The following is a 16,973-nucleotide window of genomic DNA, read 5'->3' as shown; positions in this document are numbered from 1 at the left end:
TTTTTTTTTAAACTTGAATAAATCAACCGAAATTGATAGGAAGATTTCCTGCAAACTTCCAATAAGATTTTCAAATCTATTTTTTTAACATCACAGCTTTCTTTGTTCAGCTTTCCTGCTGGAATGTGCGAATAACAATTCATTCCAATGAATTTATCCATAGCCCTCGTTTTGTGTTGAAGATTTTAACCAAAAGTTCCGATTGTTATAATCCTTTATCGTAATGATAGAGTTACCATATTTAAATCAATTTAAAATGAAACTAGAATCTAACGCTTAAAGGAAAATGAATCAAGAAAGAGCATGAAGTGTTTCTGGATGCAGAAATACAACCTCAAGTTTTATAATGAAATTTTCTTGAATTACGGTTCCCCATTACTGACACTTCCGAACCTATTTGCTTAGGGCCCATCTCAAATACATCGTTGCAAAACTTGCTCCGTGTAACCGAACACTTTTCAACCCATCAACAACGGACAGACGCGGTGTGCTGAAGTGAAAGTGAATCGCTGTGTTTGGCTACCTCACCTCCTCACAGCTCAGTTCGCAAACTGCCACCGTAACATAATTTCACTCCGGGGATGAATTTTCGCAAAGTGGCTGTGAGCTGTTTTCCAGAACGGAATCGAAACTTTGGTCCAAGAGTTTCCCGAAAAGGCAAAATAGCCCTTCGGGCGAAATGATGGATTTCCGTTTCATGCTTGGAAAGGTCATCAGGCCCAGGCCGGCTGGCCAAACAAATGGGCAAGAAACGCCACCTCCGGCCAAAATCCTCCTTCTTCCAATCTTGATCTCTGAATCGAGAAGGGAGGAATCGTGTGGGCGTGTGTATGTGTGTTTGTTTAGACAAGTGTGGACGGCATAAGAAGTGAAGCGAAGATTTTGAGCGACCCCCAAAAGTTGCTGTAACATCAAGAAAAAGGCAACGGAGCATAACTAAACTTGGAACGAAATTTGCATACCGGCGATGATAACGTGATGGAGGATTTCTGGCTCCTGTTAGTTTTGTGTATCTGTTTTGGCGCCCAGAATGGTCGGATATTTGCAACAGTCCTACTACATGATAGTGTAGCTTAGCATGTGTACATAAATCATCCCTTCCGGCGAATGGCAAAAGAAATTGCCTTTTTCGGATTCCGGAAGCCTTGTTTAAAAACCTATAAACCATTGCTACCTCGGAAAGTGAATCTCCAGCAAAGATGGCAAAACGGAATTCCACCGGGACCATATTTTGTACACCATTAATGGAAATTTATGAGAGCAGTAATCACTTGCCTTGGAAGAGTAACAATCGAAACAAGGGGTAAAATCATGTTAGTTTCTTTTGGGAATTCGAAAAAGGTGTGGATAAATATGTTTGATCTATCAATGGAAACATCTTGAAACTTTTACCTGCCAAAGGTGACTACTAGAAATTCTACCCTTATTATTCGGAAGAATCTCTCGTTGTTAATAAAGATACGTTGTTATTGGTCGAGATTGGCTTCAAGTAGTTTTAAATTCACCGTTTGGCTATGAGAAAAAAATAGTTATCGGTCGTGTTTATGACAGCTCCGCGACAATTGTTTGGTTAGATTTTTTTGAAGATTAAATTTTAAAATTCAAAAACGCTAAATCTGACCATTTAAACAGTGTGAATAGGAAGACTTGAAATAATGTCTTCAAGAAACGCATGTGTTTTTCTTCAAATTGGACCATAGCGCTACTCATTTTATGAAACTCGCTACCGAAAAACGTAGCGCAACGAAATCGGCCAGCAGGAAACTTTTAAAAAAGTTCGTGGCACAGTAAAAGTTAAGAGAAAAAGCTTGAATTAGAACATAAACCTGGAAAGAAGATTTGTGCAAGCATTTGTGAATGACATTTATTTTTTTTTTATTTTTTTTTATTTCTGCTTTTTTCTTAAGGGAAAAGCCAGTTGAAGTTAAGTTATATTAAAACCTGTTCTTCAATTGGCATAAAAACCCTTCAAATCAGTTTTACAATCATTTTACAATAATTTTTCAGTTAGGCTGATACAATCCCAGTGAGATGTACTCTTTTAAGGGATTGCTTTTGGCGGTTTGTAACTTAGCTATCAGTTATCACTTTACATTTAACAAAATATGTATAAGGAAATATGTTTCTCTTTATATGCTGCGTGATTCTGGTGCATGTTGATTTGGTGGGCGGGCGGTTGGCGGTGGAGGGTGGCTGGCGAGGTGTGGCGGTGGCTAGGGGAGGCGGAAGAGAAGAGCAAAGAAAATTTTATGTGAGATATGAGTTTATCTTTCTTTTGAAGTTCAGCTTCAGGTGTTTTTTGAAATTCTCGATGGTGTGACAGTTGAGAAGCGGTGTGGGCAGGTGGTTGTACAGTTTTGCACCGATGAACGATAATTTCCGGCGTCCGAATTCGTTGCTTGTTCGCGATAGAATGAAGGTAACGGCTCTTCTTGATGATCTTGCGTTCAATGAAGTTTGTAGGGTCGAGCTCCGGTACTGACTAGGATAAGTCACAATTTTCCGAACGTGTAGTAAGATCTGGAGCTCATACAGCGCACTTATTGGAAGAAAGGAATCTGTTTCGTTTGCATAGAGGAGGCGCGTTGGATACAAGTATGGTTTGCGTAATACGGCTTTAATACAGCGATCCTGAATGACTTGAAGTTCTCGTAGAGTTGATTTACTAGCAGCTCCCCAACAGGAAACAAGGTAGCTCAGCCGTGAGTGTACCACGGCAAAGTATATTTTCTTCAGACAAACTACAGGAACGAAAGCAGAAATTTTCCTGAGCAGTCCAGAAATTTCGATGGACGATTTCGATCGACATTTTCGATCGACATTAGATGGTCAAATTAAATTTCAATCCCCACGGAAGAGCTATAGGAAAAAGTCAAAGAAAATTCTGAAGTTTGCGGAAATCTACAGAAAATGTCATCGTAGCTTTAAAAGGTTCTCAAACCAATTATCTGCATCAAGGTACGGTAGTTTTAGGTGAGCTCAATCCGTTATTTTTTCTCTGTATTTCAATTTAGCTTTTTAACAACTAACTATGATCAGAGATGTATTAAAAATGTTATGAAGCGTTTGGCAGAGAACTCCATGCTTCATTTCTACTTTCGCGATTTTCATCACATGGTTTGTAAGTCACGAATCACATAAATATGTTAAAAGACTTTAATCGAAACAAAAAAAAAATCACATGGTTAGCCTGGCCGTAGTTGTATCTGCAATGTATCAGTACGTAACAGATACATCATTAAAAAGTAAAATGACGGACGCAAGTTTTTCATTTTCCAGAATGCCTACAAGTTTAGGCCATGTTGATGTTATAAGAAGAAGAAGAAAAATCAACATGGCCAAAACTTGTAGGCATTCGGATTATAATCAAAGATGTCTTCACGTAATGTATCATTCTGAACAATATCAAAATATTCTATCCGAATGTGATATAATCTTGTTCTGAAGATATCAAAGCGTCAGAAAATTATTAGAATTACACTTTTGTCGTCCTTAAGAGGACAGTTCGGTTCTGTGTAGAGACGAATCCAGTTTAAGCCTTCTTTTCGGTCTTTTTGGGCAGCAGAACGGCTTGGATGTTGGGCAAAACACCTCCCTGAGCGATGTTGACGCCTGAGAGCAGTTTTTTCAACTCCTCGTCATTGCGGATGGCCAGCTGAAGATGACGCGGGATGATACGGGTCTTCTTGTTGTCACGAGCGGCGTTTCCTGCCAATTCCAGCACTTCAGCTGCCAGATATTCCATGACAGCGGCCAGATAGACGGGAGCTCCAGCTCCGACACGTTCTGCGTAGTTGCCCTTGCGGAGCAGACGATGGATACGACCAACTGGGAAATGAAGTCCGGCACGAGATGATCGGGACTTTGACTTCCCTTCCCTTCCCTTGAAAGAGTTGTGCCATATTTTCTTCTCCTATATTCTTAATGTTATTGATTCAGAATTTTCAATGTCATGAAAAATCCCCTCTTACATTGCGTTTTTTCCTTAGCTTTGGATTTAGCTGCTGTTCATCCATGATCGAACAGACAAGTTCGATCTGTAATAATCATCATCCTTTAAAAGCTATCAGGCATACTTTTAAACCCAAAAGATGAATGTAGAAATTCATAATTCAATGAGTATCATTCTTTGAAAATAAGATGGACCAAAAGTTCTCAGTATCGTAGTACCCTAAATTAACCCTAAAAATTTGAGGCGTGATTATAAGTGCATTATGAATTCAAGAGATTAGCCTTTGGATAAGAAAATTCTCCTGAAATTTTCCAAAGTATGGGCGATCCAATAATCATTCTCCCTTGAAAACTATTAGATAACATTTTTCAAGCCCAAGGGTAAACGATCAATTTCATAATGCAATCATCATTATTCCGTGAAAATCGTTGTAATGTCGCTTGGTCTGCAATAATTAAAGGGCGAACACGGAATTATTGCGAAACCGAAAATGTCATGCCAACTTTATTATAATGTTTTGAATCAAACGAAAATTTTAAGGCAGTTTTATACATATGTATTTACTCAAAAAATCAAAAGAAGAGTTAATCGATAGAGCCTTGAGTGTAAAATTGAACGCATTTTCGCTTGACGCCTTCCATCGAACTTTTAAAAGGTCATCCGGTACCAGTTTCTCAGTTTTTTCTTTTCATTTTCTTAACATGTGCTTCTCGTCTTTGACTGTCTCCTTGCTCTTCCGAAGTTCCCGCTTCATTATTGACCAGTACTGCTCCACCGGGCGCAGCTCCGGACAAGATTTGGCCTCATACCACTTCGGGACACTAAGAATAGTGGCATGAAGCCAAATCTGGCCAAAAAAGCGGAGCTTCGTCGTGCTGCTACAAGAACGGCAAAAAGTGATTCTCGATGCACTTAGATTTGTAGATCTCGCCATTTACTGTGCTCTTTGTTACGAAAAGCTCACTCCTCAGTCCGCAAGAACAGATGGACTTCCAAACGAGATGTTTGGAGGCGAACTTCGACATTTTCTTTTTCTTAAATTTTTCGTTCAGACAGCATAATAACGTAGAATGCATATTTTTGCGGAACGGAGAGGTTTGTTACTGCCATATCGCGTGCTTCTAGGTTCCATGGAAAGCCAGTTTCTATTACGCAAGATTCTTTCTGTGGCATAAATAGTGCAGGGAGAAAGTAGCCAGGAGCAATCAATTTCGTTACGAAGTATCTTAGCCACAAACAGCGATTGACCGATGAAACGACGATTCGACAGCGTATAAAGTCCAAGCAGGGTACAACGATGAGCGTATGGGGGAAAATTTGAAGGATTCTCCCAAGGTAGCTCACGAAGAGCGTAATGCACGAACCGACGTTGGATGGCTTCAAAACGCGCTTTCCATGAAGTTTCAAAAGGCCACCATACTAGGTTCGCAGATTCCAAAACCGATCGCACCAGGCAGCAATACAGAGCTCGCAAGCACACTGGATCAGTGAATTCTTTGCTCAAACGTATAATAAATCCCAGCATTTGGTTTGCCTTTTCGAGTACCACAGAGTAATGATGCTTAAAAGTTATATGACTGTCCAACAAAACGCCAAGATCCTTTATTTCCTCAACACGATGCAACTGCTCGCCCAGAATATCGTAATTATGCATGAAAGGATTTTTCCTACGCCCAAACGTTATCGCGTTATCATACAGCACTTTGCAACGCTCAAAACAAGTAAATTGTTGCGGCACCAATTCACGACTGCGTCCAAGAAGCGTTGCAGTTCATAACAATCAGCTTAACTCTCTATGACAAAAAATATTTTCAGGTCGTCCGCGTACAGGAGAACTCCACAGCCAATCAGCACCAAGTTGATGTCGTTACAAAAGAGCGTAAACAATAAAGGACCCAAATTGCTGCCTTGGGGTACCCCCACCTTGGAATAAAGTCAGAGGATTCAGCAGAATCTATTTTTACAGTTAATCGACGATCCGTTTGGTAGCTTCTGATCCACGCACACAATCGTTCGGAAAATCCCAATATAACCATTTTTTTCAATAGAATGTCATGATTTACAGAATCAAATGTCGCCAAATTATCGGTATAAATCGGGTCAATTTGTTTGCCACCATCCATGTTTGATATGCATAAGGATGTAAAAACCATCAGATTTGAAGTTACCGAGCGTTTAGGAAAAAATCCATGCTAGTTCTCAGAACTCCAGTTGCGGCAGGCCGAAAACATGATATCGCTGACTATCCTCTCAAATACCTTCGAGCAGACAGCTAGCGATGTGACACCTCGGTAGTAAACCACATCTTGTTTATCACGTTTTTTGTGCACTGGGCTCATACATGATTTTTTACAGATGGCTGGAAATTTTTGATGCTCTAGAGACTGATTAAAACTGCGCGTAAGAGGTTCCACCAGTAAAGTGCGACACCTTTGCAATACAAACGCCGATATTCCATCCTGCCCAGTTGAAGTGAAAATCTTCAAATTAAGTAAAAAGACCTCTAAAATCATTTCCTCGCTAATGGTGAAAACAGTAACCAGCATGAAGGATACTGGGAAGATTTGGACATTTGTCGCCAAAATAAATTATTTTCAGAAAAACCTTCTCCAATCATATCGAGTTACTTGTTAACTTTAAGTAAATCGCATTGCAGTATCCTGATCAGAGCACTCTCCAGTCATTGTAAACTAAATTATCTCATATGCACTACATTAAGCGTGCTGAATCTACAGTATGAGATAGTTATGAATCAGATGTGGAAGATCCCTTCCATCTTATATGTAACTGTCCCTTATTTTCCAAACTACGTTTTGATACTTGGTTCTTACGCTAAAAGCGATTCCGAGTTTAAGAAATCAAACTTAAAAGAAATTATTATTCCTTACCGAATGTGGAAAAGAGCTTTAACGCTAAAAAATTCCTAAGTGGATAGGCTTTATGCCACCTAAAATCGATTGAATTTATTTATTCCTTTTATAGGTTTTTCAGGTTTCTCAGGTAAACGATAAAATCTTTGATAAAAAAAAGGTTAGGCACAATTTTCCCGTATGTTAGGATAATGTGCAGCTATTAAGCCTACACACATGCTTATACCTGATACCTGATAATTTTTGAACCCAGTAAAATGTCGTATTAAAAAAAAGTTTTCACAATTTCATGTAACCTTTTAACAACGTTCGATTTCAATAAAACTACAATAACACAGGAGTTTGTTTTCAAAGGATAACGATAATTCTGTTGTTTAGCTTATTGGTGGGAAATCGGACCTGGTTTTTTTGCCTTTCTAACAGAAAGGTTTGGTTATCGGTCGATTTGAGAGATCATTAATTATGGGTCTTAGACATACCTTTATAGGTACCTATCGACTCAGCTCGACGAGTTCTGTTGATGTCCGTGGATTTGTATGTGCCATTTTAAAAATGTCTAGAACGTTTTTGCGAAACTGGGCTGCACAATTAAAATGATTTTAGTCTCAAAAGAATGCATTTTTTTTCTACACAACCCTTTCAAAAACGGGAAAAAACAAAATAGTTGAAACCGTTTTCTTTACCAAATACATACATATCATACTTATTATGGCATATAAAAAAGTTGCTAGTGGCGCCTCGAAGCAGCAGCACCAGCAATCATTTATAAATTGGAGATAATCAAAATAAAAAAATAATATTTATTAACTCGAGACTTGAACCAAAACCCTTCAGATTCAAAGTTTCAAGCGCTATCCAATAAACCATCGGCACGCTTGATAAAGAGCGGCTCAAACTCAAATAGGTAAAAGGCATTACTAAGACGCACCGTGGTCTGGGCAGTTTCTCAGTCTGCTGGGGCAAATACGGCAACAGTGTTTATATCTTACACTTCTTGCTTTTCAATGCAGCAAATGGCGGATGGGCGTTTCCTTCAGAGTCCGCCATGCCTATAGACATTATAATTTCATTTATGAAATTATAGTGTCTAAAGCCATGCCGGGTGTCAACAAAATGCAGAGCCGTACAGGAAACTGCGTTGGGGGGGAATTTATATGAAGATCTTATGACCCTCGTTTTTTTTTACCCGTGTTGAAGAATGAATTTATGTTTTTTTTTTCATTTCTACATACTCATACATAATTTAGATTCAATTTCAGATGCAGAATTCAGATTCAGTTTTCAAATTCAGGATACAGGTTTAGGAATCAGAATTCAGGATTCAAAATTCAGAATTCAAAATTCAGATTCAGAACTCATATTCAGATTCAGAATTTAGATTCAGAATTCAGATTCAGAATTCAGATTAAGAATTCAGATTCAGAATTCAGATTCAGAATTCAGATTCAGAATTCAGATTCAGAATTCAGATTCAGAATTCAGATTCAGAATTCAGATTCAGAATTCAGATTCAGAATTCAGATTCAGAATTCAGAATTCAGATTCAGAATTCAGATTCAGAATTCAGATTCAGAATTCAGATTCAGAATTCAGATTCAGAATTCAGATTCAGAATTCAGATTCAGAATTCAGATTCAGAATTCAGATTCAGAATTCAGATTCAGAATTCAGATTCAGAATTCAAATTCAGAATTCAGATTCAGAATTCAGATTCAGAATTCAGATTCAGATTTCAGATTCAGAATTCAGAATCAGAATTCAGATTCAGAATTCAGATACAGAATTTTTGTAAATTTATTTTCGGCATATCGGTGAAAAATTTAGATTCATGGAGAAAGAATATCAGAATTAAAAATTGATGAAGCTGGATGTTGCGAGGTAAAGTATGGTGTACGTTAATAAATTTTCCTTGCAAAAATGTTCTTTCGCTCTTTTCATCATCCGTAAAATTTCTCCTCACTTTATCAATTTTCAATTCTGGAATTGTTTCTCCAAGAATACCAATTTTCACAGTTTTTGATAAATTTGCGATGACTTAAAAATCATTACGCATGAAAACACGATTTTGTTTTGTGAAAACTTTTATTCACAATTTTTCTGAAATTAAGTTTGCTGCATACTTTTAGGGGTAAAACCATACTATTAAAAGTTATAAAATCCGAAATCATAAAAAAAAATTTTGGATGAAAGAAATTTCAATGTTGAAAACCGCGTGATGCAAAACAATCAAAATGAGATTTACAAGATTAAGAATTCAGATTCAGAATTCAGATTCAGAATTCAGATTCAGAATTCAGATTCAGAATTCAGATTCAGAATTCAGATTCAGAATTCAGAATTCAGATTCAGAATTCAGATTCAGAATTCAGATTCAGAATTCAGAATTCAGATTCAGAATTCAGATTCAGAATTCAGATTCAGAATTCAGATTCAGAATTCAGATTCAGAATTCAGATTCAGAATTCAGATTCAGAATTCAGATTCAGAATTCAGATTCAGAATTCAGATTCAGAATTCAGATTCAGAATTCAGATTCAGAATTCAGATTCAGAATTCAGATTCAGAATTCAGATTCAGAATTCAGATTCAGAATTCAAATTCAGAATTCAGATTCAGAATTCAGATTCAGAATTCAGATCCAGAATTCAGATTCAGAATTCAGATTCAGAATTCAGATTCAGAATTCAGATTCAGAATTCAGATTCAGAATTCAGATTCAGAATTCAGATTCAGAATTCAGATTCAGAATTCAGATTCAGAATTCAGATTCAGAAATCAGATTCAGAATTCAGATTCAGAATTCAGATTCAGAATTCAGATTCAGAATTCAGATTCAGAATTCAGATTCAGAATTCAGATTCAGAATTCAGATTCAGAATTCAGATTCAGAATTCAGATTCAGAATTCAGATTCAGAATTCAGATTCAGAATTCAGATTCAGAATTCAGATTCAGAATTCAGATTCAGAATTCAGATTCAGAATTTAGATTCAGAATTCAGATTCAGAATTCAGATTCAGAATTCAGGTTCAGAATTCAGATTCAGAATTCAGATTCAGAGTTCAGATTCAGAATTCAGATTCAGAATTCAGATTCAGAATTCAGATTCAGAATTCAGATTCAGAATTCAGATTCAGAATTCAGATTCAGAATTCAGATTCAGAACTCAGATTCAGAATTCAGATTCAGAATTCAGATTCAGAATTCAGATTCAGAATACAGATTTAGAATTCAAGTTCAGAGTTCAATTCAGAATTCAGATTGAGAATTCAGATTTAGAATTCTGATTAAGAATTTGGATTAAAGATCAACCTGGAATTTGAAATTGGAACTTATATTCAAATATTAGACTAAGTGTTGTAACTCAAAATTCAAACTTAGAATCAGAATAGATTTCAGATTTAGTTTCCAGAATGAGATTAATCATTTAATAGTCATATTACTTTCCCCTCCTTTTGTGGGAATTTTTCCTCTATGCATGTTGAGCTCTAAAAAGGTATCATGCTAGGGCACGCGTCACGGCTATCCATCAATATTGTAGTTGGTTTTACTTATTCAGTAAAAAAAAGCATAAAAAAAACAGTAAGATTCGAACCGTGACCAGCAACGTGATAGTTCGGTTGCTACCACGGCACCATTTCAGCGTGTTATAAATCTTGGAAATTCTACTGTTTAAATACCATTCTTTCCATACATAAAATGAGCTCCTTACATACCAGTTCGCTTTTCCCCAAAAAAACGTATCAGCATCATTTTTTTATATTGAGATTGGAATTTTCGTGTTTGAATATCTGAAATCATACTTATATGATTCAGAGGGAAGGAATCTATCATGTATATTCTATATTATTTTAAATATTTCCAAATATAATTTAAACTCTGTTAGAAAGGCTCCAATCCACTGTTAAGTGTATTAAATCGGGTTTTTTCTAAAGATGATGATTAGAGAATTATGAATCAACACGATTGCCTTCGGGTTGAAATATGTGCCGGATGGTTTTCAAAGAACGATATTGCAATTCCATGTGACATGGATAGCAAAGGCAAACGCTTGCAAAAATTTTACCACCATCTTGCATTCAAATGATTGTTGATTACAAAACCAGCTTAAAAAGGGATTTAGTTGAATATTTAGCTAAAAGTTTGCTTTGCACGACCTTCAATCAGACTGAATGATATCAAGTATTGCTAGCCAGACGTGATAGTTAAATTCAGTTTTATTTTACTATATAAGACTGCTGGGCCTAAGATGCAAATTCAGTATAATATACTCAAAAAATAGATGATGCTAAAAAATAAGTTAATTTGAATCAGTACAGAGAAGATTCGCTTAGCTATTCTTTTTGTCTTGCATTGAACAATTAAGAAAACTCAAGTTGATCTCCTCCAAAACAGTATTTGTGGCCCTGAAAAGGGCCGTTTTTGATAGCATTGATGGCATGATCTAACCTCCGAAACCGTACAGAGTGCGTCCCTGGCGTTTCAAGGCATAGACGACGTCCATGGCAGTGACGGTCTTCCGCTTGGCGTGTTCAGTGTAGGTAACAGCGTCACGGATCACGTTTTCCAGGAACACCTTCAGAACACCACGAGTTTCCTCGTAGATCAAACCGGAGATACGCTTGACTCCTCCACGACGAGCCAGACGACGGATAGCGGGCTGGTGATTCCCTGGATGTTATCACGCAAAACCTTGCGATGACGCTTGGCACCACCCTTTCCTAGACCTTTTCCTCCCTTGCCGCGGCCAGTCATTGTGAAGATTTGTGTTAGCTTGCTTACGAACGGTAGAAACGAAACTGATGCTTAACGGACTATGAGGGTCCTGCTTTTATACGATTTCCCGAGGGTAGACTTTCGAGCATTCCGTTATGCTGCTGCTTCGCTTGAAGAGCATAATGTTGCCTGGATAAAGGGGAAATTTCCCTTCCATACAAGAGCATAGCATCTGCCGTTTAGGCGGGAACATGTTCCTCGAGCAGAGGTATAAATATGTCCGCTCAAACCCGTTGAGGGTTATTCTGAATTCATCGTTTCTCTTGATCATTTCTCAAAAACAATTCAACCACCATGGCTCGTACCAAACAAACCGCTCGTAAGTCCACCGGAGGAAAGGCTCCTCGCAAACAGCTGGCCACTAAAGCTGCTCGTAAGAGTGCTCCAGCCACCGGAGGAGTCAAGAAGCCTCATCGTTATCGGCCAGGAACCGTTGCTCTGCGTGAGATCCGTCGTTACCAGAAATCCACCGAGCTGCTGATCCGCAAGTTGCCCTTCCAGCGTCTGGTTCGTGAAATCGCTCAGGATTTCAAGACCGATCTGCGTTTCCAGAGCTCGGCCGTCATGGCTCTGCAGGAAGCTAGCGAGGCCTATCTGGTTGGACTGTTCGAGGACACCAATCTGTGTGCCATCCATGCCAAGCGTGTCACGATCATGCCAAAGGACATCCAGCTGGCTCGTCGTATCCGTGGAGAACGTGCTTAAATTTTCTTCTTTTGTTCAACAAACAAACGGCCCTTTTCAGGGCCACCAAATTTTCTTTTTAAGAGTGAGTTATGAATTTTTACTTTATTTACTTTTTTAGAATCTTTCACATGCCTCAATTCAACCGAATTTATCAAATTTTTGTTTGTGAAGGCACGTTTTCCAAGTGGTAGTCAATATGAAACAGTCTCACTCTGTAGTTTTGCAGTGTTTAACTGCAACTTTAATGTATATATTTTTTTAACATCGTTATATCTACAACATCATTGATATTAACTGTCTTCTTCTTTGCCTTCTTTATAACCAAATATATGATTGTAGATCATGATTTTGATCATGTGGATATGACTGTTACAAATAGCTCGATTGACGACAAGGGCATTTCAAACTGTTACGATACGTTTGTTTCGACTATTTTCAATGACTTCATTGCGGATACAAGATTCAAGGAATTATTTTTAAGTAAAATTATATCTTGAACTATTTTAATAGATAAAAACAAAAGCTGTGTATCAGTGTTCAAATTCCACAGTAGAAGTTTTGACGCTGCATTTTAACAGTTAATTGAATGCAAGCCAACAAACCGTTGAGCACTGTTGCGATTCAAAGCGTCGGTATTTGAAAAGCAAAATGGCGATTCATACGGCGTCCCTGTTCAAAGCTTGATAAGGTCGAATTGTTGCACCAGTCATGTGACTTCCATACAAAATGACAAACTATCGTCATGAGTAGCTGTTTTGGCTCTAAGATATCGCTTTGCTATAATTTTGCTCTTTCTTCAATTTGCCTTACGTTTCTTCTACCATAAACGCTTTTAAAAAAATCATTCTAATATTTATTTTTTCTTTTTTTTTATCACATCATCTTAGTTTTAAAATGACTGTAAACGAAGCTTATAATTAAAACATCAAATTTCCAACATTATATGTGATTGCGTGTATTGATTTGAATGAAATTTGCAATTATTGTCAAAAATTGGCACCAAAGTAAAAGCAAATAAATAACTCTGCACCAGACGTTTATTATCGGAAGAAATATTTAAAATTACTTTTTTTCGTACCGGTTTCGGAGTCGATCTTGCAAATCTTCAGAACGATGACTGTCTTATTCAGTACTTATGTATTTTATCTATGGCAGTTGTTAAGAATGATTAAGATTAATCGTTTGTAAGAGGATCTTTTGAAGTTTTTTTATATTAAAAACTTTCCAATTTACTGAAAATTTTTTGTCAGTATACTCGAAATACTCATGTCAATATCACTTCTAAAAACTTTTCTCGATTATTTTCAAAATAATGGATGTAAGACTGATAAGTCTAAGCAAAAGAACAAAAAAAAAACATAACTCTTGACAAACTATGTAGTGGCCCTCAAAAGGGCCGGTTGAAAACGCTTTTGCCAATTTACTTGGAGCTGGTGTACTTGGTGACAGCCTTGGTTCCTTCAGAGACGGCGTGCTTGGCCAACTCTCCCGGAAGCAGCAGACGGACGGCAGTCTGGATTTCGCGGGATGTGATGGTCGAGCGCTTGTTGTAGTGAGCCAGCCGAGAGGATTCAGCAGCGATACGTTCGAAGATATCGTTGACGAAGCTGTTCATGATGCTCATGGCCTTGGACGAGATTCCGGTATCAGGGTGGACTTGCTTCAACACTTTGAAGATGTAGATAGCATAGGATTCCTTCCTGCGGACCTTCCTCTTCTTCTTGTCTCCCTTGGCGATGTTCTTCTGGGCCTTGCCGGACTTCTTGGCGGCCTTTCCGCTGGTTTTCGGTGCCATTGTAGTAGAGTTGTTTGGGTTAGATTCGAAACGAAACTGATGATTCCGGCTTGGGTTGCAGCTGCTTTTAAACAGGTAAAACTCACCCGGAACGTGTTTTTGTTATTTTCGATTCCGTCGTTTTCCCCTACATTGTTTTGTTTCTTTTCACCCTATTCATGCTGCATCGAGGGTAGCATACTGCCTCGTTTGCTTTATGCTTCATGTTCGCCATAAACATACCTGCATGAGCTCTTGGTTGCCAACAGTATATAAGCATCGACCCTCTGCGGATTTTCAACATTCTACATTCGTCAGCTCGTTTGTGTAAAGCTACTCTAAACTCAACTCATCAAAATGTCTGGCCGCGGCAAAGGAGGAAAAGTCAAGGGAAAGGCAAAGTCCCGATCATCTCGTGCCGGACTTCAGTTCCCAGTTGGTCGTATCCATCGTCTGCTCCGCAAGGGCAACTACGCAGAACGTGTCGGAGCTGGAGCTCCCGTCTATCTGGCCGCTGTCATGGAATATCTGGCAGCTGAAGTGCTGGAATTGGCAGGAAACGCCGCTCGTGACAACAAGAAGACCCGTATCATCCCGCGCCATCTTCAGCTGGCCATCCGCAATGACGAGGAGTTGAACAAACTGCTCTCGGGCGTCACCATTGCTCAGGGAGGTGTTTTGCCCAACATCCAAGCCGTTCTGCTTCCCAAGAAGACCGAAAAGAAGGCTTAAACTCGATTCACCTCTACTCACAACCAAACCGTCCTTTTCAGGACGACAAATATGATTCCTAAGAGTTTTGTCGTCCGACTTAACCGATGCGATGTATTCAATTTTCTTGTTTCATTAAAAGTTGTATGCCAATCAAAATGGGATCCTTCATTAAAATCTGAAACATATTCTTTATTGATAAAAGGCTTTTTTTCTCAAACATTTAAGTCAATCATCATGAGATATAGTCCAGATTTAATAAATTGCAATGAAAAGACTTTGAGTAGAAAAGATTTATGTAGTCATGTTACTCATGAGGTATTATTTGTTTCACGATTTGTATATTAGGAGCTATGGAGCGAAAATCAATTTTAAATAATCGAAAAGTTGAAAGTTTTGTGTTGAAGATTTTTTTATTCAATATCATTACAGATTGCCCGTAAGACAATTTAAGATGTTTAAGTTTTACTTGGCTATCTGGATTCAAAGACGAAACAGCCTTTTGACTTTGAAATGCAATATGAGACTTAAAATATGGTATTTGAAGGTAAAAGTAGGATGAATCACAAAAAACATCTGTTGAGCATCATAAAAAAGGCATACTTTAGTATCGCCATTTTGCTGTTTGAATTCAAATGTTTCTAGACACAATGATGGCAATGATGGTTTTATTTTGCCAGTCAAAGAATTTACAGTTATTAAAAACTTAAATATTTTTTGTTATTTAAGTTTCCTTGTCTTTGGGATACAGTTCGCTGACAGCCTTCGTCGAGTGTGGTTGCGTTTTCTCGTCGCGCAGTTTTTCGGTTTTGGATATGGAACCTTTGGTTCGAAAACGCATGTAATCGGGAAGTTTTTTAAGTGTATTGTCGTAGCATAGTTGAATTATTGTGAAAGAGTTGATTTATTCGATAAAAAGGAAGGAAAAGTATATATTTGCTTTGTGTTTCATCGCCCCAGTAATGATTGGATATCAGAAGAGGCAAACAAAAATGGTGGCTAGCTGAAAAGTTGCCGAGCGTGGGGGAAGGTTGCGTCTGTGTTTTGTGTTTGGTCAAATTCTAGCTAGCAGTGTCGAAATCGGAAATTATGCCAAGAAGTGCAGGGGAAGTTGAAGTGTTAACTTTATAACGAAGAAAAAATCGCCATGTTTGGTTGCGTGGTTGTGCCTTGTTGTCGAACAATTTGAAGAACGCGAATGAAAAGGCAAGTCTAATTGGTGTGAGTGTACACGATGTAAAGACAGGGGAAAAGACACAGCCAGCACACAGCGTGACTGGCAAAATTGACCCGACTGCTAAGTAGGCCTCTGTGAACGTGCGTCGTAGCGCGGATGGATGAATGTCACAGACAACTGTAAAATTATGGTGAGATCGTTTCAGTATTATTTTTTTTAGATGTAAACTACACTTTTCGACAGACGAAAGCTCAGTGGAGAGGAGTTCGCACGAGAGTAGTATATTTTCCATTTTTAGGTAAAACTAAATTATTGTCAAGATGAATTTATGACGCTGATGCAGTGGGAACGGTAGCGGCGAATTATTTCTATTTTTTGTCGTTATTATTGTTATTATTGCTGTACTATTTTAGGTGCATTTTGGATTCATCCGTTTTTTAGTGAGCCGAATTAAAACATTATCTTATCATTATAAAATTTCATTTAACCAGTTTCAGCTAAACCAGCGCTTCTTCTATATATATTATATGTTTTTTAAAATGTTTAAAACATCTTTAATAAAAAAGATAAAAGTCTCATTATTTGATCTTATAATCTTTACTTAACGATATCTTAGGTTTGTAGGTATTCAACACTAATGATAATGGCTGAGTTTACAGTTTTTGACTATATTTTGTAACCCATAACCCTTTTTTTTGTTTTCAGCCATAGGTATCGCCCGCAAGTTTTTAAACATAGGTTACTTATTAATTACAACACTTGAATAGTAAATATTTTTTTCCCTATTTCTAGCCTGACCACAATATTTTCTTTCTGTAATTATTATTCTCATCGTCAAGGGATTGTTCAAGAGCAGAGGAGATGTGTGTATATAATGATAGAGTATATATTTATATTATCATATTATTATTTACTCAAATATCATGGCATTCCATATTATCTATGCGTATTTGATAATAAACCACATCATTATGAAAGTTCACATTATTTTGTGTTGTTTTGATTAATTTAATGAATATTAAAACTG

General features: G+C 37.6%; 4 protein-coding genes across 4 annotated transcripts; 2 read left to right on the top strand and 2 right to left on the bottom strand.

Moving 5' to 3' along the window:
- Positions 1–3,532: 3,532 nt before the first annotated feature.
- LOC129753384 (histone H2A-like) lies at positions 3,533–4,016 on the bottom strand. Its single transcript, XM_055749201.1, has 2 exons — positions 3,972–4,016; positions 3,533–3,883 (listed from the first exon to the last, which is right to left on the bottom strand). Exons 1-2 carry the CDS (start codon positions 4,014–4,016, stop codon positions 3,533–3,535), a joined length of 396 nt encoding a protein of 131 aa, XP_055605176.1.
- A 7,875-nt stretch (positions 4,017–11,891) lies between these two features.
- On the top strand, positions 11,892–12,329 carry LOC129758019 (histone H3). Its single transcript, XM_055755435.1, has one exon. It carries the CDS (start codon positions 11,892–11,894, stop codon positions 12,300–12,302), a length of 411 nt encoding a protein of 136 aa, XP_055611410.1. The 3' UTR covers positions 12,303–12,329.
- Positions 12,330–12,651: 322 nt separating this feature from the next.
- LOC129758025 (histone H2B) lies at positions 12,652–14,079 on the bottom strand. The gene has a single exon (XM_055755442.1). It carries the CDS (start codon positions 14,077–14,079, stop codon positions 13,705–13,707), a length of 375 nt encoding a protein of 124 aa, XP_055611417.1. The 3' UTR covers positions 12,652–13,704.
- Positions 14,080–14,390: 311 nt separating this feature from the next.
- LOC129758024 (histone H2A) lies at positions 14,391–14,928 on the top strand. Its single transcript, XM_055755441.1, has one exon. It carries the CDS (start codon positions 14,416–14,418, stop codon positions 14,788–14,790), a length of 375 nt encoding a protein of 124 aa, XP_055611416.1. The 5' UTR covers positions 14,391–14,415; the 3' UTR covers positions 14,791–14,928.
- Positions 14,929–16,973: the final 2,045 nt, after the last annotated feature.

The sequence above is a fragment of the Uranotaenia lowii genome, chromosome 3, assembly GCF_029784155.1.
Source record: "Uranotaenia lowii strain MFRU-FL chromosome 3, ASM2978415v1, whole genome shotgun sequence".
Classification (NCBI taxonomy): Eukaryota; Metazoa; Arthropoda; class Insecta; order Diptera; family Culicidae; genus Uranotaenia; species Uranotaenia lowii.
Note: the sequence above shows the minus strand (reverse complement) of the source record. Positions and strands in the feature narration are given on the sequence as shown.

What these genes read in the sequence shown, in the direction of transcription:
- LOC129753384 (XM_055749201.1), bottom strand. Translation starts at nt 4,016, where the DNA reads ATGGATGAACAGCAGCTAAATCCAAAGCTAAGGAAAAAACGCAAT. An exon ending in AGCTAAGGAAAAAACGCAAT is followed by an intron (nt 3,884 to 3,971) that starts GTAAGAGGGGAT and finishes AACTCTTTCAAG; the next exon opens with GGAAGGGAAGGGAAGTCAAA.
- LOC129758019 (XM_055755435.1), top strand. Translation starts at nt 11,892, where the DNA reads ATGGCTCGTACCAAACAAACCGCTCGTAAGTCCACCGGAGGAAAGGCT.
- LOC129758025 (XM_055755442.1), bottom strand. Translation starts at nt 14,079, where the DNA reads ATGGCACCGAAAACCAGCGGAAAGGCCGCCAAGAAGTCCGGCAAGGCC.
- LOC129758024 (XM_055755441.1), top strand. Translation starts at nt 14,416, where the DNA reads ATGTCTGGCCGCGGCAAAGGAGGAAAAGTCAAGGGAAAGGCAAAGTCC.